A 22224-nucleotide genomic window follows, 5' to 3' on the forward strand; every position below is an offset into this window, starting at 1 on the left:
CGAGGTACTGCCCCTTGTTCAACGCATTATTCCTGCACTTGCATGATGATTTGTTTGGAATATTTGTTGCGATCACAGTGCTTGAGTTGGGTCTGTTTTGGATTTATTCATTCCTGCTTATGTTAATCGCTATTTCTTCTAGATATTTCGCCATCTTGAATCTGAAATGCACCGCTGTATGGGGTTTGCTTTTCCTGAATGTGTGTTTGTATTTGCTTGTGTTTGTATTTTTTAGATACTCTTGCAATGGATTACCAATCTCTGTACCCTTGGGCACCCTAAAATCTATTAGAAGAAGTTTCCACATACACCTCTCGTAACCAAATAGTGGCCCTTAGAAAAGAGAAGTGTCAAAAAAAGTACCGTTTTGGCAGAGAAAACAATATAGCCCTTAGGATAATCCCATGTAGAGAAGACGAGCCTACCTGTTGTGATGAGTCCTTTGACCTTGAGGTCCCTTTTTCTATTTTTACACCACTGTATTTAAAAAGATTCTTCTTTGTTTGCCCCTGTTCAACTTTGAAAAAGAGCTTCTCACCGAGATCATTGTTGCCCCTGCCCAACTACATCCAAATAGTTGGGTATTCGTTCGGGGTTTCTCTATTCTTTGCATACAGCTTGACCTTTTTCTATATTTGGAAGTTTTTCTATACATCTTTGAGGCTAAACACTTAGGTCGCCAACTTTGGGTTTCCTTCAATGGGGTGGCTGGGAGAGCATTGTTGTCACTCTTCCAAATATCCTACAAGGGCTTCAAAGAAAAATTCTTAAAGATACGTTGCAACAAGAAGGATCCCACTCTCCTGGATGGGTTCCCACTGTACTGGACCCAAAAGCCAAACTTCCAAGGTGTTGGACGCTTGGAAGAGATGCCTCAACGTGATCAGGAGGTCTGTCACTTCCTTTCTAGCTTAAAGGTGATCTTTTATACTGCCACTCTCATAAGCCAAAAGTTATCCCAGAGGGGCTAAAAGCATACATTGGTACTTTTCATTCTTTACTCTTAATGATGTTGACTTTATTATTGTTGCTAAATTGTTGTTGTCTTCTTTGCAAACAACATGTTGGCCCGGATTAACAAGAAGGATCTAACAGAAAGGGCTAAGAAGATGAGGGCAGCTGCTCAAGCACCCCAAGCCTAGGATCTCAAACTCAAGGCTCTTGCCACAGCAGCTCCAACCGCTACTGAAGACGATGAGGAGACCTACTCTGGGCCAGTCTTTAAAAGGAGAAGGAAGACAACAGCTGCCCCTTCCGAGCTCTCTACATCAGATGGACATGCTCCTTCTCACCATGCTCCTCCGCCAAGCCCATCCCCACCACGTGACATAGTAGTGGTGCGAGAAGACGAGGGCACGAGCTTCCAGGAAGGAGTACTATGGGACCAAAGCTTGGACGCTCCCTCTTTTCTCGAGAAGGCCCTCCTGCCCAGCAAGGCCAAGGAGAAAATGATGGGCCTCGAGGAGGATTGCTTGGTTGGGGAGATCATGAGGCAACTGACAAGCTGCTTGATTGCCTCCAAGCTGAAGGAGTGTGGAGGGTCAGCTGAGAAGAAGTCCCATGAGGTTGATGAGCACCATCAACAAATAGGAAACCTTTAAGGAAAGCTTCAGCGGGAAACGGTGAAGCTTCATGAGGAACTCTAGTAGTCAAGACAATCACAACAAGAAGTCAAGGCCCTCCTAATTGAGAAATCCAAGGAGGCCTTATGTTGAAGATGAGAACTTTGATGTATCAAATCCACATGAAGCCTAAAGTTGTGTTGCTTTCTAGGTTTGGGTTTAGATTAGGGTGTTTAGAATCTTTGTAAGATCAGTCCTTGAAAGACTACACAAAGCTTGATTAAATCTGTTTTAAACAACTAAGTGTTTTTTCCAAGCAAAGTAAAAACAATCAATTGATTTATCGAAATAACCGGTTGTTTGTCACTTAGCTGACTGGAAGTTTTGAAACTGTTTTTTGAATCAGTTGTGTAACTGCTTTACTCATTCAACTGATTAAATCGTGGTGTCACCCGGTTAAATGTGTGTTTTCATAACAATACTTTGAAAACCTGTTTTAAAATGTTTTAGTGAAACAAAACTGCCTACAACGATAACTTTTCAAAGGCTATAAATATATCTTTGTTTTCAAATCAAAATACACAAGAAATACAACAAGTATTCATTCATATTTGAGAAAGAGTTTTGGTTTGTGAAAGAGTTTTAAAAAATGCAAGAGTGCTTTCAAGCTTTGCCGTGTGGTGACAAGTGCTGATCATAGGATCTCTGGTTATGTAAATCCAGGTGCTTTCTATCCTGGTTAGTATATTGTAATTGTTCATATTACATATTGTTTGTTGTTGAAATCCTGTAAAGGCAGAGGGTGTTATGTCTTGAGGTGTTTTGTGTGGAAAGGGGGGTGAGTAGGCTTTGTGGGATTCAAAGTTACCTCTTTGTGGTGTTTTCTTGTAATCTGTGATTGATTGCTAGTGGAACTCAAATAAATCGATTTATTTAGCAATGAACAAATTTATTTTTATACGGTTTATGTACTTTAAGACGTTTATCTCAGTTGAATGATTTTTTATTTTAAGATTGAGTTAGATGATCTGCAGGCAAAGTTCAAATTGATTTTCACAGAATTGAAACAGAGAGCTACAACAGTTAATCACAACCTTTGAATACAAAGTCAATGCTTGTTTTTAAAACACTTAACAGATTGTATTAACCTTCACAGAACATGAATTTCAATGATGTTTCACAACACATATAGATTTATGCAGAAGTTCTTCATAAAGTTTTCCAGAAAATCATGAACAGTATACACGTGCCCAGAAAGAACAAATTCAATCACAATTGAATAGATTTATTTCTTGACATATTAGTTTGATCAACGATTATTGAGTGCAGAGATTAAGAGAGAATGAACACAAAACAATTATATTTGTTCACTCAAATGAGCTACATCCAGTCTTCACCTAATCCAAGGTGAAATTCACTAAACCACAATTCAAAACACTTACAAAAAACCATTGTTCTTGAACCCTACAAGAACATGACACACTTTGCTGAAAAACACTATTCCAGCACATACAACTCTTCAAGAAACCCTATCAAGAAGAGTTTACAACCACACTTTACAAGAAATTGAAGTATGAAACGAATACACCTGATAGAGAATGCAGAAATATGCCTTAGACTAGTAGAACAGATTGCTCACACAGTGACAGCACCTCTAACCAAGATTTAGAACCAACCAAGAACAAGCACACTTTGTGATTTGGAAAATCTTTCTAGAACACATGCTAATCCTCTGAAATTTCTTATTTCTCTGTTGTAAAACTTGTTTTCTCAATGATATGAACAATGTTTTAAATCCAGAACAAACTCTCTTTTTATAGGAAAACATTTTATAACAAACTTTCAAAAAAAGTTAAAGTTCTTACAAAAAGAAGAGATTGAAAATAAAATGAACAGACTTATTTTCAAACGCAGTGAGAGAATTTGTTATATGTAGGAGACTTAGTCAAACTCCTTGGTGCAAGGAAAAAACATGAAAATCCTTTTAAGAAAACCATGGCACCAGACTAAAAAGAATCTATTCATTTACAGAAGAACAAATTCATTTTCAAAACGATAACATAAACTTTTTAACAAGTGAAACACAGTCGTTTTGATGGAATGAAGACTTAGTCAAAATACTTAATGCACAAAACATGATTTTCAAAAATACTTAATCAAGGCATCAGTTTAAGAAAAGAATCTATTCATTTAGAGAAGAACAAATTCATTTTTTATGCAATAAGGATATTTTTGCAAAACATGTGAAAAACATTTTCATAAAACTTGTGCTTGCTCTTATCACATGGTCAGGGGTCAAGAGGTGAGTTACCTAGCAAAAAGGCCTACTTTAAACACCCTCTAATCTATACCTAAGACATCCTTAAAGCAAATACAAACACTAAGGAAAATTACACATTTGGCTTCATCAAACACTCTGTCTTGAAGGAGCAGCATCCGCTTTTAACACGAAGTACCCAGAGTAAAAAAAAAAATATAGTCTTTGGTGTAGACCAGTCCCAAGTAAATCACTTTCAAAGTGATAACTAGTGAAATCAAATAGTGAAATTTATCAGTGAGTTTAGATTGATCTTTTTAAGGTATGTGTTTTAAAGTTTTGACTGCAATCGAAGAAAAAATTACAAAAAGTAACTTGGCTTAACATGGATTTAAATATAATTACACCCTTAGATTAAAAAAAATGATTATGTGGTTAAAAGTTACTTATCTCTACCAAAAAGGAAAATTATTTTTTTGTCTCTCCTCTTCATATGTGATCACTCCCTTATGAGAACAGAGACAAGGCTTAGTTCATTGGGTTTGAGACGTGACCCTTTGTATTCCTTATAGATGGCAGCTTAACAAGTTGAGACATGAGAATTAATCATCATTAAAATCATTTCTTAATAAGAAACAAAATAAGTTGGACACATATTTCATTACAGTCTAGTTGTAGCTAGTTGATCCGTATCTCTTAACCTAAAAATTAACTTAAAAAGTATGGTACCAAAATACAAGTTATCTAATGGTAAATCATATGGTACACTATCAAGAATGCCTCAAATGAATTAAATGAATTAACTGATACAATTCACAATTCTTATAGTAATGTCCTTTCCCTACAAGGAATAAAAGCATGTTTCACATTAAATCCTATTTTTATACTTTAATAATTTGGATTCAAACTGGCTTTTATCAGTGTTTTACACTACAAGGAAATAACAATTTAGTCACCGAATTCAGCGACCAAAAATTAGTGGTCGCAATTTGCAACCGAAATAGCCATCAAATACCTGTAGTGTCAAATCTACGACCGAAATAGTGACCGAATGAATTATTAATCATGTTAGTTAGTTTTGCGATCGAATCAGCGACCGAACTTGAGAGTGACAAAACTATTGGTCGCTAAAGTGGTGGTTGTTTCGAAGAAATTGAGAAAAATATATCTGCGACCGAATGAACGACCGAATATGTTTATTTTTTAGCCACCAATTTTATTTCTGTTGCTAAATTTTATTGTTTTTTTTTCTACAACCGAATTAGTCACCGAATGTGTTTATTTTTTAGTCACCGATTTTCTTTTGGTTGCTAAATATAAATGTTTATTTTTACCACCGAATTAGCCACCAAATTTATTTATGTTTTATCCACCGATTTTGTTCCGATCACTAAATATAATTGTTTATTTTACTACTACTACTACTAATAATAATAATAATTCATTTTTATTTTAAAAAACTATACAAGGATCACACTTTGAATATTCATGCGTAGTCATCCGTTTAAAAAATAATTTGTTGTATTAGTGGTTTCTTTTTCTATTTAAAAATTATGTGTCAATTATATTTGTAATTTCTTAAATTTAATAAATTTTATTAAATATGTTTTTTAATATATCAGCTCAAATAAAAAATATAAATAAAATTACATAACAAAATATTATTATTAATAAAATTAATCCTTTAAAAAAATAGATTACGCTACATAATTAAATTTAAATAAAATGATCTCTTTAAAATAACTTTAATTTTATAAAAATACATAAATTTTCAGAATTAAATTGTAAATAATTTTTTAATTGTTAAATTTTTTTATTAATAGCAGTTTTATCACTTGTTTCTAAAAAAATTGTTTAAATAAAAATTATTAACAGAGGTAAGTATCTGAAAGTTAGAAATTATGAAATGTATTAGTATGAAAAATAATTAATTGATTAAAATATTTACATTTATTATCATGGGTATTTAAATACTTATTTAATATTCATTTTTCAATTTTACATAAATGCTACTTAGTTTTATTCATTGTCAATAATAAATAATGTAATTAGATAAAACATTGGGATCACTTTGTTTTTTTTAAGCTTCAGAGTTATTTGGAAGTTGCAAGGAGCTTTTAGGGTACCAAATACTTGTAGTTTCATAAAATAGAATTATTGGTCGTGGTGTGAACAAAGATGTAGAGGAAGCTGCAGGTGGTGGTCGATGTTAACAAAGGTGCGAGCGGAGGAGGAGGAAGTTGCAGGTGGTGGTCGTGGTGCGAACAAAGGTACGAACAGAGGCGAGCGGAGGCGAACGGAGGTGCGAGAGGAGGTGTGAACGAAAGTACTTTGATTGCTTGCATTAATTTTAACCTCAATCCTTTTGTCTAGGCTTGCGTTATGGTTTATTGCTACACGATCAAACAAGTTATCATTGTAGGCATTAGTTTTTCTTGTTTCTTTTGTAATGTTGTCTGATGGTTTCTGAGCATTGCAACCACACAAGGGTTTATGTTTGATGGGGTTCCAATGTGAGTTGAACATAGTGCTGAATTCCTGTTCAGCCTAAAGCAATTTGCAACCATTTGTGAAGTGAGAGAAAAATAGGGAATGGTGGTTGTTGTTTAAGAATATCAACAGAGGAAGAAGTGAGAGAGGCACATATAAGAACAAAGAGTGTGTGAATAACACCTTCACAAACAGTTCCTGCTATAGATTTCGGTCTTAGCATTTGCTTAGGATATTAGATGCTTTCTTGTGTCCACTTCAGATTACATCCAATTCACATTATACATCATTTTTAGTGTCAAAACTTATACAATGTTTATATAAACGCTAAGTTTGTTAGTTTTAAAAATAAAGAAACTATAGTTTAATTAAAAAATCCATTATTCTTATATGACGATTTAATTAAAAAAGTTTACTCAATTAACTACCTGTAATATATTTTACATATAAAATTTTAAATAAGTTTTGAAGTTATTATAATAGAAAACAACTTGCTACTTATATAATATCATAATTAAATTTCTCTATTTTTTTTAGTGTAATAAATTTCTAACTAAATGTCTAAATCCAATTATTATAATTATTACTGAAGATGATCATAGTAAAAATCATAATAATGATAATAATAATAATAATTATAATAATAATAATAATAATTATAATAATAATAATAATTACAATAATAATAATTACGATGATGGTGGTGATAATGATAATGATGATATTAATGTTCATAATAATGATAATAATAATGAAAATATAATAGTGAGAATGATGATAATGTTGATGGTGATGATGATATTATGATTATAATAATGATAATAATTATGTTGTGTTTAGCTTCTCATCTTGAACTATTACGATTAAGTTCTTATCATCATTTTCTAAATTTATCTTTTTAGAATTGAATGATAATATGATATTTTGGAGTTATTGTTGTTGACAAATGCATTTTCTCTTTCATATTCAAATTTCATGGGTCTAGTAGTTTGTTTGATGCTGGTGAGGAACAACCATTGATTGTCCATAGGACATGAATGCAACCAGAAGGTGATTTCATGATTATGAACCTTATTCAGCCAGCCATAGGAATGGTCATAGAGCATGAAGCTAAGACTATGATGAATTGTTCCATCTTAATGTAGATGTAAGTTATAACAGTGGTTTATTGCTCTAAATAACCATTTCCCGATCTTGTATCACTTTAACTTAAAAGATAATTATACTTTGATATAATTGATTCCCTATGAATACGACAACCTTCAGTTGTATTACAGTTGATTCAGTCTGTTTGTCGAATAAAAGTGGGGAGATTTAACTGAGCTAATAATTGATTTATACAACCATCCCACTAGTGGCTTAACAAATGTCTAGACTTCATTCTCCTGAAACTGTTCCAGCTCTTCCTAGTGTCTACCATTGTTCGTCCTACAAAGCTTCACTCACGTTATTTGGTTCCAACTGAGAAATCATGGCTGAATAGTGTTATTTATTGTGTGGAGTCTCAACAACACTTTTTCCATTTAATAAACAAAAAAATTTGTCCATTTTAATATTTTTGATAAAAAAATTGCACAATTGATATGCTTTTGCCCAAATAGTTTCACAACCACTCATAATTATATTATAATGGACTAAAGTCACTCTACAATCTCTCAGTTTTTGACTAGTTATGATTGGAATATACCCTTGTCTTTACAGCAGATGCCTCATTTTTATAATCATATCATGGTTAGGGAGGAATAATATATTCCTAATTGGATTCTATATGAGTTTGGTCATTTCACTCTTAAATTGGCTAGGGCTTTTTTCTTGGAAGCAGGAGTTCCTTGTGGTTTGGGAAAATTTATTTGGTTTTCATATATTCCGCCTTCCAAAACTATAGTACTCTAGAAATTTTTTCATGGACGGCTTCCTACCGCTCAACATATTCAGAATAAAGGTGTGCATATATTTTTTGAATGTACGCTTTGTGAAAAGCACGAGAAATTTGTTCAACATTTTTTTTAAAGTTGTAATGCTTTACATATTTGAAGTTGGGTTCGACAAATTTTTCTTACTTCTCATTTCTCTAATAAGGATTATCTTCTTTCTTTTATTAAGAGTGATGGTAGTCCTTTGGTTAAATTGATTAAGCTTGTTGTGATAACCTTTTCTATTTGGATGATATGGCGTATGAGGAATTATGCTAGATTTCAGGATAAGATTGATGTTTCTAGGGCTATTTCGATAATTAAAGATTTAACTTGTCTAGTGAGAAATTCGTCTAAAGCTTCCACTACAAAAAAAAGTGTATATTGTGGCGGTTATTTTCGTATAAACTGACGTTTATAACCGCCACAATATACGCTTGTGACGGTTTTCCAAACCGCCATAGAACTGGCCGCCACAAAGTTTAATGTGGCGGTTTTACACTAACCGCTGCAACACCCGCCACTTTAAACATAGTGTAAGTAGTGGCGGTTTTTATATGTAAGTAGTGTCAGTTATAACTGTCGCAATTTACATTCATTGAAGAAGATTCTAGCGTCAAAATATACGTAAGTAGTGGCGTTTTTAACTGACATGATTTTAATTCTGAATAAATAAAATTTAACCACCACTTTTTTATAATCTATTTTATACAATTATAAAATTTAATCACCACATTTTCATAATTAACTTTTATAATAACCATTATATTATAATTATCATAATATGAGTATTAAATATTTAATTTAATTTTTAATATTTCTAATAATTTATTCATTTCTGTTTTATAATTTAATTTCATAATATTATTTAATTTTATGTTATAATTAAAATTTATATTATAAATAAACTTCATAACACAATTTAATTTCATAATATAATTGAAACTTCATAATATAATTAAATCATAACAGAAATTAATTTCATAATATAATTAAACTTGATAAATATTAATAATTTAATAATAGAAACATATTCATAATAAAAAAAATTACTTCATTCATTCATTGAGAGAAAAAAGTTGATAATGTCAAAGTAATCAAGACTACAAGTAAATCAAAATGATAACATTAAATTGTCAAAATATCAATTGTTTCATATTTGAACATATTGCAAGTCCTAATTTGTCTGGCTGCCTCCACTTGATCCTATAATATTTTGGTTTGGTAACATCACTTCCAACGTCTGGTGCCTAGAATTAATAAAAATATATTTAAAGTTAATTTTCAATTTAAAAAAAATAAATGAAAACAATACTATAATAAAGACAGATATGCAGGGAATTATATAGGCAGATGTGCAAGGAATTATACAGATGGATGAACTATATCAAATCTGAAAAAGTTAAGCACCATGATTGCTAGAAATGTAGCACTGTAAATACAAGGGAAACAATGATAGTCCACCCAAAAGTAAAGCTGAAACAAATTTGAGACTAAGACACATTTGAGAGGCAACAAAACTTACTAGGTTCATGCCATAAATTCCAAGGTAAGGATTTCTAGCATATCAGCATCAGCATTGCCATAATTTGCATTATACCCTGGACCTGCAAAAGATTATTGGGAATGGAAGAAGAAACACCCGAAACTAAGTTACATAAAGATTATTTTTATGGTAAAAAAAATGCTAAAATCAATCTAACAAAAATAATTATAAAACATGAGTTTGAAACATTGTCCACCTTCACAATTATAGTAATAAAACATGTGTACAGTGATATCACAAGGAAAAATATATATACTTAAATTATGAAGCGAAAAAGAAAGTAGAAAGAGGTTATGAAAATGATATATAAAATTGATGTATTCTGCATATAATCTTATAATCTTGTAAGATATACAAATCTTCCATATTGTATTTCATATATGCCATTTTTTTCTTACCGTACAAAAAAGAAATTTCCAATATAATATATTGTAGGTTCAACAATTTTATATCTAATGCATCAACCATTAGCAAAGAGTTTACATGGTGGTTCCTAAGTTTCCTACAAGATATCCAAAGATGATATTACTAACTCCTTTGGCAACAACATTTTGGAAGACCCCTATAAAGAAGTGACAAAATTAACAATTACAATCTCTAAAAATGAGGAACACTACCTGTAACATAACCACAACTGTTTAAAATTCAATTAAACACAATAAAGTAAAAACCTGTCAAAGCCTTTGTAACAACTTCTTTGTCTACAGTTGTTGGAAGAAGCCTATAAAATTTACATGCAGTGATATCTTATTTCAATAGCAATAGTCACTCTAACAACTTCAAGAGAACATAAATAAATATAAATACCCAAGAGTGACAAAGTCCTTAACCAATGCATCAAAATCACGGTTTACAAGATGTAAACAAGCTTCCATGAATTCATCACGTAATTCTTATTTGAACTCACCTGTCATACCAAAATCTAGTGTAGAAGAAACGAAAAGAATGCATAATTGAATCAAAGAAATGATCAATTGATTCCAAGAGTTTAACTTATTGTTATCATTAAATTCTTGAAACAAGACATTTTAAACATTAACCAAAAAGCCAAAGGATTTGAAATATTAAATATTAAACTTCAATTACCCAAATGATATATCATAGGAGGAGATCGTTAAGAAAGGCGTTGGTGAATGGTAATTTGATGGCTCCATAAGCTATCAGGAACAATGTTATCCAAATTGGAAGCATCCATTGAACCATAAACTGACAGATTATTTTCTTGCAACAGAAGAAGAGAAGAATGACGTTCAGATTATTAGCGTTAAATTAGAAATTAGATTGGAGTTGGTGAAAGGAGAAGGTACTGGAAGAAGTGATTTCGGCATCGGCATTAGCGACAACCCACTCTCCCGTCTCCGTCATCTTCTGCACTCTTCCTTCTATGGCTTGTCCTAGGAACAAGTCCATCACCTTTCACATATCGGAACCTCTGTTCATCAAAATCAATTACGTTTTCAAGAGCAAGTCAAACACTATTTGGCTAAGATTGAGAGAAGAGAGGAACCTACGGTAGAAGAAGGGGTTCAATGTCTCTGCAGCTTCTAACGCTGACTATGTGTTGCATCTGCATAACAGAGGGTTTTAGAGGCTCATTCGGAACCTTGTTTCTGCGTGGAAAATGCTTGATTGGAACAAAATCTAAATCTGAATCGGTAGTTTGGGGAAAGTTCTCACTCCCAATTATGGGTTTGGTTACATTGCACATGCAAATTGGAACAAACAATTCAACCCTAAACTCAACACTTCACACCAAAAAATGAAATTTGAGATTTCAATTTCCTTTCGCAAAAAATTGAATTGGTTTACTCACCAGTAAGAATGAGATTGCGTGCCTCTCCCGCAGCCAAATCAACCACCTTACACGACAGGTTGTCAGACTTCAGAGGTTTCAAGGCATCTTTCATTACTTCCGATGACAACTCGCAAAGCTCAAAAACTGGATGAACGCGGTGAGAAGGCACGCGATGAGAACGGTTGCGGTGAGAACGCTTCACTGAGAAAAGGAAATACGAAATGGAGAAGGTTCAGAGAGCAAAGTGACACTAAGGGTAAGCTAAAAAATTTCAAAGAGTGAAAATTTAAATACGAAAAAAAACATTGGCTACGGAGGGAATGAAAGGCGGGAGAAAACGAAAGAAAATAATGGTGGTTTTATGCCACATTTCGAAGAAAAATTATGATATTTATGAAACTGTCGTATTATACATTTAATTGTGGTGGTTTTTAATAACCGTCATATTATAACTGTCACTATATACAAGTTTTTTTGTAGTGTTCAATGAAGAATGATATGTTGGATTTCAACATGATTAAGTTTTTTTTTGTATTAATACTCGTACTGGTAAAGTTTTTCGTCCTCTTCCTGTTATATGTGAGTTTCCTCGACCAGGCTGGGTTAAAATTAACACTGATGGGGCTGCTAGGGGATATCCTAGTCTTGCTACTTGTGGAGGTATTTTCCGTGGGAGTACGGGGGAGTTTATTGGTGCTTTCTTTTCGTTTATTGAAGTTCAGTCTACTATGGTTGCTAAGTTTTATGGAGTTATACATGCTATGGAGGAAGCTAAAAAGATGGGGCTTACTAATGTATGACTTGAATGTGATTCTACCTTGGTTTGTGTTGCATTTATTGCTAGGACTAATGTTCCATAGATGCTTTGTAATCGATGGAACACTTGTCTTTACTATGGGAAAATCAGAATTAGGGTTACTCATATTTTTCGTGAAGGGAATGTGTGCGCTAATAAGTTGGCTAATTAGGATTTATTCATAAAGAATCATTTCATTGGTATAATAGGCTTCCATCTAGTTTGTTTTTAGAATTCTTTATGAATAGGTATAGTCTACCTATGTATCGTTTTTGTTAACATTTATAGGTTTTGGTCTAGTCCCCTCATATATTTTTTGTATTTTCTTTCTTTTTTCTTTTTTTAATAATACTTTTTTAATGAGATAGCAGATGATTCTTGTTACTTGAGGTGTCAACCTAACTGAGATGTCAAGTTGCATAATAATGTCTAACATGGAAGCTTTTATAAACAAGAAAAAAAAAGTTTCACTCTTCATTAATCACCTCTACCTCCATCAATGACCAAGCCATACAAAATGCCCTTGTTGAAAATTTACAAAAGAGAACTATATATAAGAACATCATTATTGATCATTGTACATTATAAAGATCCAACAAACCAATTGAAAGATACATTGAGTAATTTTGAGATTCCATAACTAAGTCCAAGACTAAAAAGAGAGTTTGGAGATTCACTCATAAACAAAACAACAACAAACTAGTCTGCGACATTGCCACAGTGAACCACACACAAAATATTATTATTATTATTATTATTATTATTATTATTTGAGAAGAGTGGACATAATTTAGGATTTTGGTGGGTGAATAGCATACCAAGTTTGGACAAAAGTTAGGAGAAGACCCACAATTGCAGCGTGGAATGCAATGATGGCCCAAGGGGTGCTGTAATAGGTTTTCCACCCAAGAGTCAACCAAGTCCTACCTTTATCGTTATAATGCATCTCAATTTGATTTCTAAGAGAAACATACTTTCTCATGTCAGGCACCAAGTCTGTGCTAAGGGTGTTAAAAAGGTTAGCCACTTCCTCATCACTCCCTAGAGAGTTGAGCAAAATTTGTTTTGATCTCAATGCCTTCACATCATCTGGGTGGTCTATGAGTGAGTCCAAGAAGGACACGTACGAGCGAATCCCATAGTCATTTTGAAAATCAGGACACATCTCATACGCTATCAGATTCAACACAGTAGTAGTTGTTGTGTCATCCACAACGATCTCAGGAAGCTTCAACGTTGAATAAAACCAACCAAAGGAGAAAGATATGTCTTTTGGACTACGTGTCTTGCTTGACTTCAATACAATCCCTACAACTTTCAACTCCTTTATGTTCCTACACAATTCACACACACAAATTATAACTCATACCAACAATATCAGTTGTGTAGCATACTGAAACATTGATGGAAGAACATGAGGATGTAGAAAAAAGTGTATCGTTGCAGTTTATGTAGATAAAGGGGAAGTTGTTGGGTTGTGTTTCATCATAATTACAGTATGGCAGTATAGATGCCGACTATTTAGGGATTTTGTATAATTTATCAGAATTTGTTGCATAATCTGTAGTAATAGTCTTTAGCAAGTCTAAACATATATTAGTCTATGCTAGTTTGTAAATTTTATAGATTGTAAGTTAAACGATAGGTTTTTTTTACTTGTATAAAGGTTGAAGCATCTAGAAGTTTCCCTCTGATAAAAAATAAGCTATTTATGGTTAGATAAAAATGTCTCATCATTAAACTCTTATTTCTCAATCATTTATCTTTCTTTTTTTTATTGGTTTTTGTTTAATTTAGGAGAGTGTTGAAAATCCTACGTTAAATTATAATTAAAAAGTTATAATTTTTTATTAAAATTGAATAATATTAAAATTATAAATCTTACAAAAATATTTATAATTAACTAAACGGAGTACATGATAGTGTTACATATACCATAGACAGGATTGTAGTAATAACAAAAATAAGGTTCAACTGAAGCTTAAAAAAAGTCTCTAACAAAACAAGGTTCAACTTGAGGCTTAAAACAGAAAAGCCCAAAACACTTTTAAGAAATGATAAAAGCTTTCATCCACTTAGGTGAGGGTGTCTTGTGTTTGTAAGATCCATTTTACAATACCTCGGCTTCATTAGCAACTTTGTCCACAAGCTCATGGTCAAGGTGTGGATTTGATGGGGTTGGGACTTGATGAGTGGGGTCCACATTAGTTTAGTGTTTGTGGTTGGTCATTAATGTGGGTAGGTGAGGGGATTTTAAGTGATGGTGGGGCACACATCTTGGAAGGAGAAAATGAGTTCATAGTTGGATATAAATAGGTTCGGAAGAAAAATCTAATAAAGAAGAAGAAAAATTTCAAGAAAAAATAAAAGATTTATGATAAAGAAAAGGATAAGCAAGAAGATTTCAAGAAATGTTTTATGAAGATTATAAGAAGATTCATAATAGGTACACTAAAAGAAATAAAAGAAGATTCAAAGAGATTTTTAATTTTGTATATTCTTAAATGACATAATATGTTTTCTATTATCTTAAAATATTCTATAATCCAAGAGACATAAGAGATACTTATAGAATGAAATTTATAAGTGTAGAAGACACATGAACAATTTCTAACCAATAAATATGATTTTAATAAAGAATTTCTAACCAACACATATGATTTTAATGAGGATTTTAACTATTTCACATAACTTTTAACCTTTTCATGCGTGTGCTTCTTGAAAGTAATGATGAATTTTTCCTTAATTTTAGGAGCTACCATAGGTCTTACCCTAAATTTAAGGACCCACCATGTGCTAGAATTAATTAGGAGTTAGTTAAGTGTTAAACATATGATTAGTAGAGTTAACTTTGTTGGCCTTGAAGAAAAGACTCAATCCTCAATAGAAGTTGTTTTGATGACAATGTTTGGAGATGAAGATACTGAAGATGTTTAAAGAGGTTTTAGCTTTCATTGCATGTTGTTGAGTCTTTCACACAAGGTATTTACAAGATTTTTATTCAACACATAATCAATACTAAATGAATTAAAAGAAAACATGTTTTAAAAAGTTAAAAAAGTTTTAAAAAGGTTTTATGGCCTTGTTAATTGATTAAAGTTTTGTATAATTGATTAATTTTTTCTTGGTGAGGTTTAGAACACAAGGTTTTAATCAGCATACAACCAATATTAAAATAAATTAAAAGAAAACATGTTTTGAAAAGCTAAAAATGTTTTACAATTATTTAATGGTCTTGTTAATCGATTAAAGTTTTGTATAATTAAATTTTTCTTGATAAAGTTTAGAATAGAAGGTATTCACAAAGGTTTTAATCATTACACATCCAATACTAATGAATTAAAAGAAATAATGTTTTGACAAGTTAAAAATATTTTAAAAAGGTTTTATGTCCTTAATCTATTAAGGTTTTATATAATCAATTAAATTGTTCTTGATGAAATTTAGAACAAATTATTCAATTATCTATTTAACAATAGATAAAAGCAGAGAGTAGGAAAATTAGATATAAAAAATAATCGATTAAAGTATTTAATAATCAATTGAATGTGTTTTCAACATTAAATGTAAATAAAAAATAATCGATTAAAACAAAAGTATTGCAGTTATTTTCCAAATTTATTTGAGAATAATTGATAATCATTTTGATATAATCTATTAAATGCATTTGTATCTCTTTTAAATCAACATTTATTCAACAATTATTATTGCTAAAGTGAACTTATTTGAGAAATTTTCATACTTTCAAAGTGTCCTAAGATTTAATATTCAAGGTTGTGTTGTGTTGTGTTGTGAAAGAAACCTTGTGCTTTGCTTCTACTGTGAAAATTTGGTAAATCCCTTTTTTGTCTAGTTTTTCTAGAAGTGTTCCAATGCATATCCTCTTGTTAATCAAGAGTTGACTAAATTGATATCCTCTTGAGTATGTTAAGGAGTTAATTTAATTGTTGTTTGTTGTCTTAAGTTTAAATTGCTTAGTGAGTGTTTTTGTACAAACTTTTGAAGATAGTAAAATTCAACTGTTCTAAGATTGAATAACTGAAATTGGATTTGGAATCGTTTAATCTAAACTAGTATAAATCTTCATGTACAACTCCACCACGTGCATAAACTAATTTATCTTATGATAGGCCAACAGGTGACCTTTTTCTGGCCCAACTCCAACTATTCCTTTATCTTTTTTTATATTGGTGTTATCAATCTTGATTCCTAATCGAATTACATTCAATTTTTAAAATTGAAATAGTTTTAAAAAGAACTTGAAGAATTGAAATAGTTTTAAAGTTTGAAAGGAAACTTTGTGAAAAAGTTTGAAAACTAATTCATCATTCTCTTAATTTAACCAGTCACTTTTTCATTTCTAAACATTGGCCTCACATATGGTTTTTGAAAGTTATTCAAAACAAAGATCCCAAAATTGCTTTAGAATGTGGGCTTCATCCAATAATAAGAGAAAAAAAATGTGATATTGCACACTTGTGACCTTGGACGAAATTCTCACGAAATTCTTAGTTGTAACACAAACCTAAGACGTGATGCTCTTGAAGTTGAGCAAACTTGAGAGATTTAATGGGCAATGGAGGGTGGTTATTAGAGTTAGGTAGGGTACTCATCTTTGGTGGGTTAGTTTGAGGAGGTGGTTAGGTTAAGGGTATGGAGTTTTGGAAAAATGGGGTTTGACATATTTCAATTTGGCGTCAATGATATTGGCTAACCCGATTGCTTGAGATATTTTTGAAGGTTTTTGAATGACTAGGTCACATCGAATTTTAGGGTTAAGACCTAAGATAAAATAGATAGAAATGACCTCTAGGGGAAGTTCCAAAATTCTATTTCAAAAGTTTTTTGAAAGTTGGTCTGGTAATCGGTCACTGAGCTATATGAGTGATGTATTTTGACACTTTGCTCCACTTTACATCCACACCAAAATATTAATATTTGTAATAAAAAATTTAAAAAAAAATTGTGTTAATGAAAATATAAGCAAAATGTAAAATGTTAAAATAATTTTCAAATTTTAGAAAATTAAAAATAATTAAAATATTAATATTATTAGGATACAGAGTGGAGCATGAATTTCAGAAAAAACTTGATATAGTGTAAATTGTTCACCTGGAAAAAACAATCTAAGGGACCAAAGCCATCAAATGGGGGTAGTTGTAGTTTACGTGGCAACGACGTGGAGAATGTAGGAAGCAATGTGGGACAGAAAATGGAAAGTGTGGGTGAAGGAAAGGGGTTTCAGTGAGGTGGTACAAGTGGTGTTCTAGGAGGTGTTTGCGAGGACCAAGGGTTAAACAGTACAATGGTAGAGGTAGCATGATGAGATAAAAGCGGTGGTAGAGGTTGTGTTACCATCAATGAGCTACAAGGCCCATTAGAATGAGCTACAAGGCCCATTAGAATGATATTTAAGCCCATTTAGTTAAATGACTAAATATCTGTTAAATATATGTGGCAATTTCTTGCTGTATCTAATCAATTGTGATTCGCACCGACAAACATTTTAAAATTCAATTGTATCATTGTCATGTTTATTTTGAAAATTTTTGTAGGGTGTGCTGATGCAGATGATACCCTCAAACTTTCGCACAACAATGGACAACTTTCACATCCTGGCTTCGTATTTGTTCAAGGGGTCCTTCCACTCAACATTACGCTGCCGGAAAAATGCCAACCCAGATGCGTGGATGTGAATGCTTGTGCGAGAGATGGTGTTGAGTGCGAGAAACGAACTTGGTGTGTGATTAGATAAAAAAAAATCACTAAACCTTAATTTCATTTTCATTAAGGATAATTTGTTAGGAATTAGTGGAGTGTGTATTTATTGACTCTGCTTTCTCTTTTGATCTTATCCAATTTGTTGGTTTTGTTTTGTTTTGGTCTTCTTCTCCATCCCTCTTTTTATCCTTGTATCACATACCATGTAAGGGGTTGGTGGTTAGGAGAAGTGAGTGTGAATGGAGAATGCAACAAGAATGTTTTTCATCATCTAAACGAGTACTTATATGCTATGCAGGATTGTAGTACTAAGAAAAACAAGGTTGAAGTGAGGCTTAAAACAGTTGCTAACAAAACAACGCCTAATTGAAGCTTAAAAGAGAAAGCTCAAGACACTTCTAATAAATAATGAAATCTTCCATCCAGGGGCACCAGGATAGCAGAGAATCTAATTCAGTTAAGTGAGAATGAAAGTTACACTGGTAATAAAGATACAAATATTTTTCAAAAATTTTAAACTTCTAACAACTAAAACTATCGCAAATTTCAAAGATAAACTATAATTATAAGAACAACCCCATATTTAACTCCATATGTACATGATAACGATACTTCAGTGCATATATATATATATATATATATATATATATATATATATATATAAAGTATCTAAACCTATTGAACACTAATATTTTATTTATTTCAAGTAAATGATATCCATACATTTGAATACTTAAGCAATCAAAATTATGCACACTTTTAAAATATTTATATCTATTTCTTTCACAAATAATAAGACTGTTTTATAAATTATTTTTTAAAAGTAATGAGACAGATAGTTTAAACTGTACCTGTATGTTACCATGTCCTCGTGGTTTTCAGTGGAAACATTTGGAGTCTTGCTTCCCTTGCCGGTATTGTACGTTAGAATATTCTTTAAACAATGACCATGATTGTGGGTGTTCTCAGTTGAAGCATCCGGAACATTTTTAGTTTGTTTTATATCAGGTTCATGAAGGATGATAGAGCGTTGAAGGCCGAGAAGATGAGTAGGATCTGGGAATTCCACTTCAGGGATTTTGTGTTCCTCTTTGGTGGCCCAATGGTGGCAACGGAGAAACTCTTTCATGGTTTTCTTCAACTCTTTCATGGTTTCCTTCAACTCTTTTCCGGGGATCCTCCACAGATGTTTCAGCAACGGGAACGGAAGCTGGTTCTCCAGCAGGAGCACGTCCTGCATCACCAGCACAAGCTGGTCAACCTTCACGTTCATTTTCTCCGGATTGTCGAGCTTCGCATGTTCCAGAATCCGCAGAAGGGCGCACCCATCCACAAAAAGCGTCCAACTGATCATTTCCTCCGGAGTTCCAAAACCATGTTCGTGATACCGTAAAAACGTGGGATTGTTGATGAAAAGATCGTCGTCAAAGAGGGGTTTCAGGGTTTCCATGTTTTGTACCACCTTTGTGTGCAGCTCTTGAGGGGATATCTTGGTGCTGTCGATGTACTCTGCTGCCCACATTTTTTTGTACTGTTCTCCTGACTGTAGTTTGGGATCACCATAGTGGATGGGACCAAATGACACTAACTTTGGAGAGTATTCTTTGGTGAAGTTCTTTCGGTCTCGGAGATAGTGTGCTACTCGTTGGATTTTGGCGTTTTCAGGGGATGGTGAAGGTGCTTCCTTTGCTTTTTGCAGCTGCTGGAGCTTTTCTGGAATGGTGAGTTCTGAAGTGGAAATTGCAGACATTGTTTGATGATAGAAAAATGTATTTGTGGAGGGTGTAGACAAGAGAGGCTTGGTGGGTAGTGAGAGATTTTGATCGAGATTATTTTACTATTATGGGTGTTGTGGATTATTATGGATTGGTGTTTGCATCTGAATAAAGTTATTACTTGCTCACGTACTATGAGTAAATTCGAGGCAAGGAATAAAGATTCTACACTTTCACTGTTCTATAGTTTAATTTAATAAAACTGAAGGATCATCACTTTACTTCAACTCTTGCTGATTTCATTCTTTACATTTCTAAAATAATTTGTTTTCAAATTTCTAAACATTATCTTTAATACTTAAAATCATTGGAAGTTTATCTACAACCTTTTTGTCTTTTTGAATATTATTTTACATTTAGTTACACCAAAACATTAAAGAAATTTAATAAGAAATTTAATAATGTCCACATCACAAGTTGACAAGAAAAAGAAATTTGGTGTAAATAATTTAAGCTAATGATACCCAATTCGTTTAGAAGAATTAACACTGGATAGGATTCAAACCCAAGTCCTTTCAGAGATCAAGGAAACATCAACCACTAGATCAAATAAGTTCTTTGGTCATATTACCATTTTTATTATACATATTATTATTAATATAATTTATACATATTATTATTAATATAATTTATACATATTATTATTAATATAATTTATACATATTATTATTAATATAATTTATACTTATTATTATTAATATAACTTATACATATTATTATTAATATAATTTATACTTATTATTATTAATATAATTTATACATATTATTAATATAATTTATACATATTATTATTCATATAATTTATACATATTATTATTAATATAATTTAAACTTATTATTATTAATATAATTTATACATATTATTATTAATATAATTTATACAATTTATAATAATAATAATATAAATTATATTCATATTATTAATATTATATTCAATATTCATATTCTTAATATTATATTCATATTATTAACATTATTCATATTATTAATAATATTAATAATATTTTTAATGTTATTAATAATATTGTTAATATTATATTCATATTATTAATATTATATTTCATATTATTATTATATTCATATTATTAATATTATTCATTTTATTAATATTAGTAATATTATATTCATATTATTAATATTATTAATATTATTAGTATTATAAAATATTATTAATATTATTTGTATTATTATATTATTAGTATTATTAATTAAATATTATTATTATTATAAAATATTTTTAGTATTATTAATATTATTAGTATTATAAGTATTATTAGTATTATAAATTATTATTAGTATTATTAGTATTATTAGTATTATTAGTATTATTAGTATTATAAATTATTATTAGTATTATTAGTATTATTAGTATTATAAATTATTATTAGTATTATTAGTATTATTAGTATTATAAATTATTATTAGTATTATTAGTATTATTAGTATTATAAATTATTATTAGTATTATTAGTATTATTATTAATAATAAGTATAATAAAAATCATAATAATACAAAAGAAGTTGACTGTGTAGTGGTTAAATTTTCCCTAGTCACTGAAAGAACCTGTGTTCGAATCCCATCCATTGCAGATTTTGGTTCATGGCGCCATAATCTGACGTCTTCAAGACGTGCTATGAAATTGTTGAGACAATTCCTTGTTGAGACTCTTTTCTCAATTTTTCCAATCACATTGTCAAGTGTTAGATCTCTGGGAGTCTTCCACTCTTTAGGCAATCATGCATTCACAACAGATTCTTTGACAACACTTGGATTAGTTTTTTTTTTAAGAATGGTTCTTAAATCATCTACACCGGGTTCATCCAGAACAAATTTAGGCACAATACAATCTCATTCATCAAACACAAGATGCATAGATTCTTCCACAACAAGCAATCTTTTGTTATACACCCTATAAGCATGTCCATTTATAGCATATCCAATATGTATTCCCTCATCAGATTTAGGATCAAATTTTCCCAGATTATCTTTTCCATTATTCAAAATAAAACATTTGGAACCAAAGACCCTAAGATGACTAATGCTAGGCTTCCTACCTTTATACAATTCATAGGGAGTTTTCTTAAGAATATGTCTAATCAATGTTCTACTAAGCACGTAAGAAGCAGTGAATACTGCATCTGTCCAAAAATATTTAGGTAGATTAGATTCATTTAACATGGTCCTAGCTAATTCCTCTAGTGATCTGTTCTTTCTTTCAACTACACCATTTTGTTGGGGTGTCCTAGGAGCAGAATAGTTATGTATGATCCCATGTTTTTCACAAAACCTATCAAACTTTGCATTTTGAAACTCTCCCCCATGATCATTACAAATCTGTTTTATGCTATTTTCATTTTCATTATGCAAA

At 31.4% G+C, this 22224-nt stretch overlaps 1 protein-coding gene and 1 long non-coding RNA gene across 3 annotated transcripts; both read right to left on the reverse strand.

Moving 5' to 3' along the window:
• Positions 1-9280: 9280 nt before the first annotated feature.
• Positions 9281-11905, reverse strand: LOC137837239 (uncharacterized). Of its 2 annotated transcripts, none has more exons than XR_011085400.1 (5): positions 11582-11905; positions 11280-11378; positions 10855-11200; positions 9748-9829; positions 9281-9472 (listed from the first exon to the last, which is right to left on the reverse strand). It is a non-coding gene; the product is annotated as an uncharacterized lncRNA (long non-coding RNA). The 2 variants fall into 2 exon arrangements; XR_011085399.1 differs by having other exon boundaries at positions 11280-11335; positions 11582-11903.
• A 980-nt stretch (positions 11906-12885) lies between these two features.
• Positions 12886-19926, reverse strand: LOC137837240 (UPF0481 protein At3g47200-like). Its single transcript, XM_068646177.1, has 2 exons — positions 18932-19926; positions 12886-13693 (listed from the first exon to the last, which is right to left on the reverse strand). Exons 1-2 carry the CDS (start codon positions 19828-19830, stop codon positions 13150-13152), a joined length of 1443 nt encoding a protein of 480 aa, XP_068502278.1. The 5' UTR covers positions 19831-19926; the 3' UTR covers positions 12886-13149.
• Positions 19927-22224: the final 2298 nt, after the last annotated feature.

Source organism: Phaseolus vulgaris, chromosome 4 (genome assembly GCF_000499845.2).
Source record: "Phaseolus vulgaris cultivar G19833 chromosome 4, P. vulgaris v2.0, whole genome shotgun sequence".
NCBI lineage: Eukaryota > Viridiplantae > Streptophyta > Magnoliopsida > Fabales > Fabaceae > Phaseolus > Phaseolus vulgaris.

Excerpts from the sequence above, each read along its gene's own strand:
- LOC137837240 (XM_068646177.1), bottom strand. The coding sequence starts at position 19,830 with ATGTCTGCAATTTCCACTTCAGAACTCACCATTCCAGAAAAGCTCCAG. Across the intron at positions 13,694-18,931 it reads GAGGACATGGTAACATACAG|GAACATAAAGGAGTTGAAAG; the intron begins GTACAGTTTAAA and ends TGAATTGTGTAG.